The sequence below is a fragment of the Canis lupus genome, chromosome 5, assembly GCF_003254725.2.
Source record: "Canis lupus dingo isolate Sandy chromosome 5, ASM325472v2, whole genome shotgun sequence".
In the NCBI taxonomy this organism is placed as follows: domain Eukaryota; kingdom Metazoa; phylum Chordata; class Mammalia; order Carnivora; family Canidae; genus Canis; species Canis lupus.
The window spans coordinates 21,557,326-21,570,367 of NC_064247.1; the positions used below are offsets into that span (position 1 = coordinate 21,557,326).

General features: G+C 40.5%; 1 protein-coding gene across 1 annotated transcript in view; it reads right to left on the bottom strand.

The window, feature by feature from the left end:
• Window positions 1-2,885: 2,885 nt before the first annotated feature.
• Window positions 2,886-13,042, bottom strand: part of HOATZ (HOATZ cilia and flagella associated protein) — a 31,940-nt gene continuing 21,783 nt past the window's right edge. The window contains exons 8-10 of the mRNA XM_049109719.1: window positions 6,368-6,427; window positions 5,722-5,774; window positions 2,886-3,070 (exon numbers count right to left, since the gene is read on the bottom strand). Of these exons, the coding sequence (XP_048965676.1) occupies window positions 3,013-3,070; window positions 5,722-5,774; window positions 6,368-6,427 (171 nt within the window). The 3' untranslated portion in view covers window positions 2,886-3,012. The remainder of the gene's footprint in view (window positions 3,071-5,721; window positions 5,775-6,367; window positions 6,428-13,042) is intronic.

Here is a 13,042-nt window from a genome sequence, read left to right on the forward strand (position 1 = left end):
CAGGGCAGCCCCGGCCCTGGACCGCCAGCGACCGCCTCCTCCAGCGCGCCCGGCGCGACCGACCCGGCCAGCCCGGGCAGCGAGCCGGGGAGGGGAGCCGGTTCCCGGCGCGCCCCGGCCTGCCCCACCCCCTCCACGCGCTTTCCACAGGGATCCTGAGGTTTGTCCAGGGCGCGGGGCCGAGTAGGAACATCCCGGTCTGACTTCTCTGAAATCTGATGAAGAGAGCACTGCAGCTAAACCCGGGGCCACATCTCCACCCCACTCCTCGCCGAAATGGCCAAATTCACCCGGGACCCTAGGCTCTGCAGGGTCCGTGGGGGTGGCGGGCGCCGACACTCCGTGGGGCTCGGCAGGCTGCAGGCCAGGTGCTCAGGGCCACCCCTGAGAGGGCAGTGGTGGATGCCGAGAAGAGATGCTCAAGCGAGCGGTGTGCCACTGGCCGGACGGGTACGGGACAGTGTGGCGAGCGTCCAGAGAGGTGGCTAAGTTGGAGTTCGGGCTGACAAGAGAGTAGCTCCAGCCGAAGCCACAGGGCATCTCTGAACTCGGCAAGGGAAGAATCCTGCTCTTCTCAGGGGACCTGTTGGGAGGTGGGGGTGATTGTCCAGCCCTGGACCCGCGGGCAGCAGGGAGGGGAGCCTCCCGAGGGAAGAATGATCCCTTCCTCACCAACTTAGCCCTCAAGGTGTGTTCCCTCTTCTAGACGGTCACCGCTATTTGCTTCTTGCGGTAAACACAATGTTTTAAAATATACTCAAATAATAAAGTGAGCCTCCCGCCCCAAAACTAAAGCATTAAGTGGAAGAAGGTGGGTCTGATTTCCTTGCCTCTTCCCCCCACCATGCTTCCGTGAAGCACTGCCGAAGCCTGGTCGGGGCCTCTGACTCCTGGGCTTTGGTCTCAGCTGGAGCCACTGCACTTCTAGAGGAAGAGGGCTGGGGCGGGGGGGTGGGGGGGTGGGGGTGGGTGGAGAGTCGATTTCAGTATCAGCTGATAATATAGACAAGTCCTGCTACTGAAACCACGAAATAAAGCAGCATCAGCAGGATGAGGCCTGACCTTTATGGCAAGCTGATTTACAGTTCGTCCTTATGTCTGAGTTGGAGTATCTCATATCCAACATGCATTCTTTCTAGAAACTCCTGGTTTTCAAAACAAAGAGAGGACTGCCATGGTAAGGGAAGCACTTGAGTTGGCATCTGATATTCTGCTTTTCTTCACTTAAAGTCTATGTAGCCTTTGGCAATTCCTGAGTCTGAGTTTCAATTAACTCTTGATGTTACCTAAGAGTTTTGCGCTGGTTTGATGGGGCAAATACACATGTAAGTGTGCAGATAGCTGGTAACCTAGTGTCACTTGAAAATGATGTATTTCCAGTATCACAATACATATTACAGCTTAGGGAAGCTGTTGCCTTGGCCCAAATAATTAAATTGTGCCCTGAGTTCTCCCTTTGATACTCTGGCCCACAGTGCCTTTGTTAAGGTATGTGGTCAACTTAATTGTGCTAGATTATAATACCAACTCCAGTTCTGAGCAGGTCCTGTATTCACACCCTTTACCTGTGTAACTTTGCAATTCTTCTAAAGGGGCTAAGTAAAAAGGACTCTAACAAATTGTGTTATTTTTTAAAGATTTTATTCATGACACACACACACACACAGAGGCAGGCTCCATGCAAGGAGCCCAATGTGGGACTTTAACCTGGGAATCTGAGATCACACCCTGAGCCAAAGGCAAATGCTCAACTGCTGAGCCACCCAGGCGTCCCTGTCCACTTCTTTTAGTAAGAGTCCTGAATGTTAACTAGCAGATGATCTTCCATTTAAAGACTATTTGCCAGCCTCCCTTGCAGTTTGGTTTGTCCCTGTGATTAAGTTCTGACCAGTGGCTCACCCACTCCTCTGTGGGTGCTGTGGGGTGGGAGCTGCATCAGATGGGGGTTATGTCCAGAAGTGGCAGATGGGGGCTGAGAGCGAAGTGAATGGTGGTCCTCCAGAGAGCTGGGAGCCTCAGCAGAGCACTGGAACAGAGCACAACCCTGAGGAAGACTGCCAGTTACACAGCACAGAAGGCACAAATACTTCACCTTCTCTTTCCAAAGGGAATGACTGTTGAAAATGAGGTAGGCTGGCAATGAGATTATGCATATGTGTGTAAGATATAGGAATGTTAAGCCAGCTATTAACAGAACTAGAAATAATTTATGGCTTCAGAGACATGATCCAGAAATGGAATAAACCAAATTTTGGAAAGTGGATTTCATATATATATATATATATATATATATATATATATATCCATTATATATATATATAAAATGGATTTTAAAATGGATCCATTTCTATATATAGAAATATTAAATATATATAATATAGTATAAATATTTATAGTAAAATTTATAAAAATATATAAATAAGTATATATATAATTATATATATATAAATTTTTTCACAGCAAGAAGGCTTTAAAGTTTTCAGGACTTTGTAAAGTTGGGGCACATAATAGCCCTTGTTTCCTGTTTATCTGATATTTATAACAGAGATCCAGTTTAGCAGTTCTGGACACCTCCTTCTGATGAAAACAAGATAAACAGGAGTTGGGACACCTGGGTGGCTCAGTGGTTGAGTGTCTGCCTTTGACTCAGGGTGTGATCCCAGGGTCCAGGATTGACTCCCACATCGGGCCCCTCAGAGAGCCTGCTTCTCTCTATGCCTATGTCTCTGCCTCTCTCTGTCTCTCATGAATAAATAAATAAAATCTTGGAAAAAAAAGATAAACAGGAGTTTGAGAGTTTAAGATGTGAGAGATGATTGTGTGGTATCAAATACAGTATATCCATCAAGTAAAATAGATGCATGTTCAATAATTGGTAAGATTCCTAGAAGTCTGCATATTGAACTTTATTTGTCAGTTTTAACAAAGTGATCCCAGTGATCCTGACATAAGAGAAGGTTGTTTCAAAAGTAAAGATGTACATGAGCCATCCTCTGCCATGTGCCAAGCGTGTTAGTCCAAGGCTTTGACCTCCTCTTGGTCTTCCTTATCTGACTTTAATATCACTTTCCTGTTGGCAGTAACATGAATCAGTTTTACTACACGGAACTTGGTAGTTGTGAACACAATATAGCATGGAAACAACTTTGGAAAGTCTCCCCAGCAAAGATTTACTGTCTTGGATTCTGACTATGCATTATATTTTGCCACCAAGTATGAACTTACAGGTGGGAGGAATGGCCATTATGATGGGAAGTGTGTTTTGAGGGTTTGGGACCCTAAATATATTTTGCTCACACTTCTGATTATCACTGATAATTGATTTCTTTGGATACCCATTGTTCCTTCTAGTTACACTGCCTTTAAAATGCAAGTATTCCTGTGGTGGGCACTAAACATATTGATACTAAAACCTTACTATGAACATACTTTCTATTTCTAGTTCTGACTAAAGGAGACCTGGATTATCCTAAGAAGATCTGTTAGAGGAGGATGGTAAAGGTGTATCTCTGTGTATAGGGGGTGTTGGGTGAACAAAGGATGGAGGGAGGAAAAAGAGGGAAAATTGAATTATTTTATAATTGTGTCTAAAATATTTCAAAAATTTAAAAATGTTTATAATGTACAGTATAAAAGCATCACCTTCTAAATTAGCTAATACTGAATTACATGATATTTTTGAATGAAAATTTTTTGTTACCAATATTTTTTGAATTCCTGCATGTAGTCAGTGTGCTAGGCACTTTGGGTGACCCAATTTCTCATTGAGCTTGCAAAATAGTTGAGAGACAAGTCAAAAATATATGAGGGGTGCCTCAGTGGCTCAGTTGGCTAAGTGTCTCATCTTGATTTTGGCTCAGGTTGTGATCTCAGGGTGGTGAGGCTCTGTGCTAAACATGGAGCCTCCTTAATATTCTCTCTCCTTCTCTCTCTCGCTCTCTCTCTCTCTGCCGGCCCCCCACTCTCTCTTTCTCAAAAAAATATAATGTAAGAGTTAATGAGTAGGTAATTATAGAATATGGCTGCAAAGTCCGGTGTCATTATTTGTTGAAGAAATGGTACAGATGGTATAAGAAGCTCAAGGGAGAAAGATGTCCCAGTGGAATGGAATGAAATCTAAGGCTTCCTGGCAAAGGAGGGAAAATGGGCAAGTTAATATACAAAAGGAATTACAAAAGACAAGCATGTAAAGAATTATCCGTCAAGCTGTGAAATAATGTTTTACTCTTAGGTGAATCAACAGGGGTGGTAGCAGGAATGTTCTGAGCATTCCTGTAAAAATATGCCCAGAAACCTAAGGTGCCCAGACTTATCGCTGATGCTATGTAAGTTCCAATCTTGACCCATTATTTGAATCAATGAAAGTGCATCTTTCCATTGACTAGTTTTGCTCTACCCTTAGAAGCTTATTCAAATCATCTGGCTGAAAAGCAAGAAATTAAACTGCTGAGAATTACATAGACAACACAGCCAGGTGATTAAATGATCTTTTCACTTCCTCCAAAACTTATTTTTTATTTTTTAAAAAGATTTTATTTATTTATTCGACAGATTGAGAAAGAGAGAGACAGCACAAGCAGCAGGAGTGGCAGGCAGAGGGAGAGGGAGAAGAAAACTCCCCTCAGAGCAAGGAGCCTGACCTGGGCTCCTGGGACCCTGGGATCATGGGATCATGACCTGAGCTAAATAAAAGGAAGGAAGCTTAACTGACTGAGCCACATAGGTGCCCTTTACAAAACTTTTTAAAATTTGTGTGGACACATTTGTTTTTTAAGAGTATTACTTTGATAACATTAACTGGAGTCAGCCTCAATACCCAGTGAGATAGGAATAAAAATTCTATTACTCTCTGTTCTTCCCTGAATACAGCATGCACATATTTATTTGTCAAATTAAGGTTGTTAGCTACATTGGTTTTCAGTCATAATACAAAAATGGAGAGATTAAAAAAATAAAAATGGAGAGATTTTTATTAGGGCTTCTTTAATGATGAAGTTGTGATAGCGGGTTTCCTTTAAACTCTTCTGGACCAAGTGCCTCCTCCAGCTCCAGTGCTATTCCAGGGATAAGGCAATTAACCCCTCACTGTGATGCTAAAGTTCTTGCTACATGAACCTAGATTTAGTGACCTTAGGGATGCCTTTAGTGGTATTGGAGCTGGTAATCTAAAAGGCCTGCTAAATTGCAACAGGTGAGGGACTGAGTGTGGGGAGAGTAGAGGCTGAGAGACCACTGCTGGCAGGTGAATGTGTAGCCCAGAATGGGAAAGAAGGGGAAGGGAATGTGTACAAAGATTCAGGCTTGGAGCACCTGGGTGGCTCAGAGGTTGAGCGTCTGCCTTTGGTTCAGGTCGTGATCCTGAGGTCCTGGGGTAGAGTCCTGCATCAGCCTCTTAGAAGGGAGTCTGCTTCTCCCTCTGCCTATGTCTCTGCCTTTCTCTCTGTGTCTCTCATGAATAAATAAATAAAATCTTAAAAAAATATTTAGGCTTGATCTGCTGTCCTGTTTGACCATTTTATGCTGGCCTATTGCACAGTTATGCAAGTGGGCACAAAAGCTTTAATGTGGATGAGGAGTTTTATTCAAGGCAAGAAATCTGTAAATACAGTGGGTGGGTTTTTAGAAGATTTGAGGGGAGGGGGCAAAGGGAATAGGAGAAAAAGTGCTTCTCTATGGGGGGATCTTGAAAGGTAAGAATATTTTTGACAAAATTAAACTTACTTTGCTTTGTGTACTTTGGCTTTTGGCTTATAAGGAAGGGAAACCAGTTCTTTCTAAAAACAAAATAAAACAAAACTCAAAAGAGGAAAATTTTTACTTGCATGGACTGACATTTCTTACTTAAAAAAAAAACTGAGGTATAATTATCACAGTGTTTACACAGACTATCTTCTTAAATCTGGAAACCCTGGGATTAGAAATATTCCAGATTAAGATTTTTGGGGTTCATTCAGGGGAGCAGGTGTTTGTACACCTGTATGTTTATAGGGTGCTATTCTTGTTTTACTATTTTATTATGTTTCTCTTCATTCAGCATTTGTTTTTGTATGGTGTAAACAAGATCAATCATTGTAAAACAAAGATTAGCACTGCAGTGGCCCATGTGAGTATCTGACAGTTTTTATCAAACAGGACACCAAACCTGCTGGCATCACCTCGTTTCTATCCTAGCAGAGCTGCATACTCTGGAGATTTGATTTCTCAGGGATGACCAAAGTGCCTGATGTCTACCCCCACACCAGTGGATAGATGGCTCTGGACCATGAGTATTTAGATTTATGGGGACAATCCATAAAACCTCTGAGGATTTGCCATAGTTCCCTCCCTCCTCAATGATAGATTTATTTGGATGCCTCCTCAGTCTTACCAAGATCCTTTCTTCTCTTTGTTTTCTTAAGAGTTGTAGAATCTCATCTCTCCTTTTAGCCTGTTTAAAGGGGAAAAAAAGTGGGTGAGTTTCTTGACTCAGTAATAAAGATTTTGTCTGTAAAGAGTAGATTTTTTTTTTTTTTTGCATTTCCTTCTGGTATTCTTTGGTAGAATTTAAAAATATTTGTTTTCCATGATAGATTCATACTTTTCCAGTGTATTCCAGAGAATCCTGGTTTACAAAATAATGTGGTTTTGATACTCAGTGGAAGGGTGTTTTCTTGTGCCCATCCAAAATCTAATAAAAACTTTTATTAAGACTTTATTACTACATGAACCATGCTAAGAACTTAATGTACATTATGCCATTATTTTCTTTTAATAACTCAGAAGTTATTATACCACTATTACCCCACTTTACAAAGGAGGTAACTAGGTTAAGTAACTTACCCAAGCCATGAAATGACAGAACTGGCGTTGATCCCAGCTCTGTTTGACAACAAAGCCCCAGCTATTGTCCACCCCACTAAATTGCCATTAAATGGTAAGATCAGCAAACTCAAACAGCGTGCCACAACCCAAACCCGTGACGGGACGACTCTGAATAGCTTACGCATGGACTCTCATTCTCTCATCTCTCTTGCCTTCGATATTGAGACATGGACACTCTCAGTTAAGTTTTCCTAAGTGTAAAAAACTAATTTACTGCAGGCATGAAGATTGATAAATCTGTATCTCAAGATATAGACTATAAAAAAAGAGACAAAAATAGGTCCAAAAATTCTTTCATAAAATCTGGTTATTTTCAGTTTTGGAAAGCCAGGCAGAAAATCACATCTGGGGACGCCTGGGTGGCTCAGCAGTTGAGCGTCTGCCGTCTGCCCAGGGTGTGATCCCGGAGTCCTGGGATCGAGTCCCGCATCAGGCTCCCTGCATGGAGCCTGCTTCTGTCTCTGCCTGTGTCTCTGCCTCTCTCTCTCTGTGTCTCTCATGAATAAATAAATAAAACCTTAAAAAAAAAGGAAAATTGCATCTGCAGTATTTGAGGACAAAAGAAAAACCTGAGAATCAGACAAATAAAATATGTACCTTCAAGTGGCCAAATAAAATGAAAGGAGCTCTGTTTAGACTCAGGCTAGAAGAAAGAGATAACTGAGCATAGATACAGATTTGTTGTAGCCAGGTAAAAATTCGAAGTCATCCGTCCATTCAAGTTTACTAAGTACTACGCTATTTTCCTGGGGCTGCCCTAACAAAGTACCATAAACTGGCTGACTTAAGACAACAGGTATGTATTGTCTCACAGTTCTGGATGCTTGAAGTCCAAAATCAAGGTGTTGGCAGGGCCATGGTCCCCACTGAGATGTGTAGATGTGTAGGGGAGCCCTCCTTTGCCTCTGGTGGTTGCTGGCAATCTGTGGCATCCCTTGCTGGCAGCTGTGTAACTCCAAACTCTGCCTGCATAGGCACATTCCTTTCTCTCTGTGTGTCTCTGTCTTTTCGTGGCTGTCTTAGAAGGACACCCCACCCTCCTCCAGCAATAACTTACCTTAACTAGTTCCATCTATAGCGACTCTATTTCCAAATAAGGAGACATTCTGAGGTCTTGGGGATGAGGACTTTAAGGTATTGTTTTAAAGGGGAGACACATTCCAAACCATAAGGAGTACTTCTGATGTAACATTTCTGTGCTAGGGGCTGTACAACACAATTCCTGCCTGCAAGGTCATTACAGAGAATGGTTTCAAATGTGCTACAATGCAGATGGTATAGGATGTAATCCAAGACCTGAAGAGAGACCCTTAATTCAGACCAGGGTGAGTATGTATCTACGGGGAGAAAGATGTCCCAGAGAAGACAAGCTTGTTCCTACAAATGGTAATCACCAGAGGAGCAATAGAGACAGGATGGTGATACAAGACTTTGAGGCAGCAGAAAGAGCGTGTACAGAGCCTTGGAGGCAGCTGCATCGCTAAGTGGTTTCTCAGGAGGAGTCCTCCGCCCGGATGCCTGCAGGAGAAGCTACTGATCTTGGGTGTGCTCCACAGAGACACTTGAGAGGGGGAGCCCATACAGGGCAGGAGCAATCAGCAGCTGGGGCAGGTGCACCTATGCCTTGGCTTTGTCTCATTTTGTTCATGTCCTATGAATCTTGCCTTTTATAAGTCTATGAAGTTTTTATTTTGGGACAGGATTTCTACCTTTTACTTGAATTTTAGGTCTTGTATACCACTGCTATTGAAAGAGAAATAATCCAGGGTACTTGTAAATACCAAGCTAAATTTCATACTTGTTTACTTGCCAGGGACTGAATAAAATAATGTCTGTGGATAAGGACTTCGGATGTTTTCAACATAGGGATTCAGAGTTGGTGTCCTTTCTAGCTTTTCCATTACACATGTACTTAGTGGGAATTAACTGCTCCCATACTGTGATTCCATAGCACTTTATACCTTTTAGGTATTGCTCTTACTTTCCTTGTTTTATCTCATAATTGCTACCATGACTCTTTCAGAGTCTATTCATCATTTTATCCTTCCTTAGGGCTTAGCAGAGCCTTGCAGATGATAGTCCATGAATTTTTGTTGAACTGATTGTGGCATAATGTCTGAATGATATCATTGCACTAATACACACAATTATTAGCCTAAAAAATAAAAAAAAAGAAAAAGAAAATGTTTTAGGTAGTGAAATTAAACAATGGATATATCTTAAAACCCTAAAAAAATCCTAAAAAACCCCCAAAACTATGTGATTATTTTGTGTGTAAAGCACACCTAGGCCTGGGTAGCCATAGGCAAATTATATTGTTGTAACACTTCTAATATACAAATAGACACATATTTAGTTACAAGATCTAAAATACTATTAAAATTAAAAATTCATTTGTCTTGAAGAGAGAGATGCATCTATTCTATGATTGGTGCAGACCAAACGCTTATTCACGGTAGGAGAGTCAGAACAGTCACTGACTCTGGAGTTTAGCCAGCACTGAGGCACCAGCATCATGGTGTAGAGTGAGTTCTCCTGGCATGTGTAACCTGACCAAGGGCTCCAATTATAGACTTTTTTTTTTATTTTAGAGTGGGGTAAAGAGCAAATGGCTGGGGAACCTCTAGAACCTGACTCAGTCTGTGGCTCCTAGCATCATCCCCGACCCCTGCTCACCTTGTCCTCTGGCCCTTTTTTTCTTGGTAAAAAATAAACAGATTTTATGTTAAAAAAATGCATTTTTTTCTTTTGACTTTAGGTCCTTTTTTATTATAATGGCTTTTAGTACCAAACCAGTTTTATAATGCACCAGAAACAAAGCTTTCAAATATGATTTGATTTCTGCTTCCTGGACATGTTTCCTGGGAATGAATAAGAAAACTTCTGTAGGCAGTTTTGTTCTGTCACCAGAACAAAAACACTGCCAACTATTCTAATAAATCTCTGCTTTGATAACTAAATAAATTCAGTGATAAGAAAAAATCCTTACAATTTACCTTGTTAGTAGGGATAAATGATTTACTTGTTAATTTTATAACAACAGGGATACCTGGGTGGCTCAGCAGTTGAATGTCTGCCTTCAACTTAGGGCATGATCCTGGGGTCCTGGAATTGAGTCCCATATCAGGCTCCCTGCATGGAGCCTCTGCCTGTGTCTCTGCCTCTCTTTCTCATGTGTCTCTCATGAATAAATATATAAATAAATAAAATCTTTAAAAAATTTTTATAACAACAAAAGAATAACCATTTCTAATCACAGTGTTTTGATTATGGCCATTAATGGAATATTATATTTACAAGGGGTTTTAGTAATAAAATTTATTAATTCTTAAAATAATAATATAGGGAGATCAGAATTTTAATATTTTAACATAATATTTTCTTATATATTTATACATTTAATTTATATTATTTAGGGCAGCCCAGGTGGCTCAGTGGTTTAGTGCCACCTTCAGCCCAGGGCATGATCCTGGAGACCGGGGATTGAGTCCTACGTTGGGCTCCCTGCATGGAGCCTGCTTCTCCCTCTGCCTGTGTCTCTGCTTCTCTCTCTCTCTCTCTCACTGTGTCTCAGCATGAATAAATAAAATCTTTTAAAAAATTTATATTATTTATATACTATTCTTGAAAAAAATCAATTATGGAATAAAAATTGATTCCAGGAAATTAGGCTATGATAATATAAAAATTTAATATCGCGTAGATGGTTAATGAATTTTAGTGTCACATCAAGGATTCTTAGTTTTTTGTTTTTTAGGGACCAAATGACTTGGGTGGCCACACAGATTATGGAGCCAAACATTTGGGTTTGAATCTCAATTCTGCTGTACGATTAATGGCAAATTAATACCTTCACTATCCCTCCTGGTTTCTCCTTTCTTCCCTCCAACTGTAATCACTAATCCACAGGTTAGAGGTTTATGATCCAAGTAAATCCAAGAACTACTTTCTGAGCCTTGGATATCTCATTTCTAAGGAAAGTTGTTGTGAAAATTAAAGATCATGCAAACACTTCTTAACATTCTGCATGGTATTTGGTAGATATTTAATAAATGGTAGCTATTATTATTATTAGAGAAAACTTTCCTTCTAATGTTTTCAAAATGTGGAAGAGTAGGAAAAAGAGGAGAAGGATAGATTGCGTACCCTCTGTGCACAGCTGTGGAGGGTACTGATGCCTCCACTTCTGGCCTACTGGACGAGCTGGTGGATAGAGTTGGGTGGAAGAAAGGGTGAAATGAGGAGGGATACCCAAGAGATTATTTGCCCTTGAGTATGTAGTGCAAATTCCTCTGCCCACAAATTCTCCAGTGTATTATAAGCTTTCTCCTTAGTTAATCTTCAGTTATATAAAAGAAACTCTTAATAAACACTAGACTTTAAAAGAAAGGTCCTTTCTTCTCAAGACCTGGTTCTCATGTGAAAAATACATTTCTTCTTTGGATTATGACTGAAATTTGTTGAGTGAAACATTCATCAGAAATAGCATATGTGGGGGCACCTGGGTGGCTCAGCCATTGAGCCTCTGCCTTTGGCTTAGGTAATGATCCCAGGGTCCTGGGATCAAGTTCTGCATCGGGCTTCCTGCAGGGAGCCTGTCTCTCCCTCTGCCTGTGTCTCTGCCTCTGTACTCCATATCCTATGTTCTTCTGCTAGATCCCTTTGAACACATCCTAGAGATTTTGGAATAAACACACACTCGTGCATGTGCACATGCATGCGTGCACACACACACACACACACAGAGTGATAAATGGTTACTTCATTCAGTCTTCATTTTGAAAATGAAGAATAATTAGGATTAACCATGGTGACTAAGACAAGAATAGTGTCTACTCTCAGAAAAATTTATATTCTAAGTAGAAAATGAGTGCTATGGTAATAGAGAGTAGGGTTCTAATCTAGCTTGAGGTCAGCTTTGATCAAAGTTTATTTAATGGTATCATGTAGCACTTTGCAAAAAGTATATTAAAGGATAAAGAATAGTTGAATCACAGTAGTACCTTTTATTTTTTTAGGTAGGCTCCATGCCCAGCCTGGAGCCCAACACAGGGCTTGAACTCAAGACTCTAAAATCAAGATGTAAGCAGAGACCAAGAGTTGGACACTTAACTGACTGAGCCATGCAGGCATCCCAATAGTAGTACTTTTAAACTGATGAGCTTTCTAAGATCTTATTTAATATAATATTATGATAGGATTTTTTGATTAAAAGTTAACTATTCAATGGGAATTACATTCCAAATTTAGAATATCATTTAGGCAGAGCCAAGGCTCTGTGGTTTAACAGAGGTTAAGAACATTATCTGACTTTTTTCCTTGAGGCTCCTAAATTTAAGTTTTAATTCTAGACCCATGATTAGGAGTCCAATATGAGCAGTAGGGAATTTCAGCTCTTAGTCTACAAATGTCATCCTCAGTAGGTTCTCTTTCTCTTCCACGTTACAAGTGCTAACTTGAGGAAAGTAAGAATTCTCATTGACTTTAGGTAAAACAATGCATTGGCAGTAAAAAGTCTCACATCTGGGCTTGATTCCAAAAGGCGGTATCTACCTGCTAGCTTGCTGATTTTGATAATGCCTCCACTTTGAATTTACTCTATAGCTTTACTATCATTCCCTGTGCCTGTTAGTTGAAATCTGATTTGTAGATGCTACAATTTCCATATAGTAAATTATACCTACCATATAGTAAGATACAGAACTCCTGGATCTCGAATGATCTACTATATACCTTGAAAGACAGCCCGAATAATCAGTGAAAAGGCTTTCTCCAGAGGAATTTCAGAAGATAAACCTAAGAGCAGTAATCTATGAGAGTGGATGGAAGATGTCAGAGGGTTATTAGCTGGAGGAGAATGCTGACTAGAAGGGCAAAGATGCGTATCTCAGCACCTTTCATACCTCCTGGAAATTGCTTGATCCTGGCTTAAGTCCCATAGCCCTGACATATATAATTTTCATTTAAAAATGACAGCTTGCTAAAATGAGGAAAACATATCAGTCATTACATAAGAGAGAGTCAATACAATTTTTCTTAAATGTAGGTTTCAATAAAATATTAACTTATCCATTGTGAAGAATAAAAAAATAGATTTTTTTCTTGGTTCTGCTACATATTTTTTCTTAGTTCTGCTACACATATTTTAATGGAAACCAATAATAATTACCAGAAAAGTGTA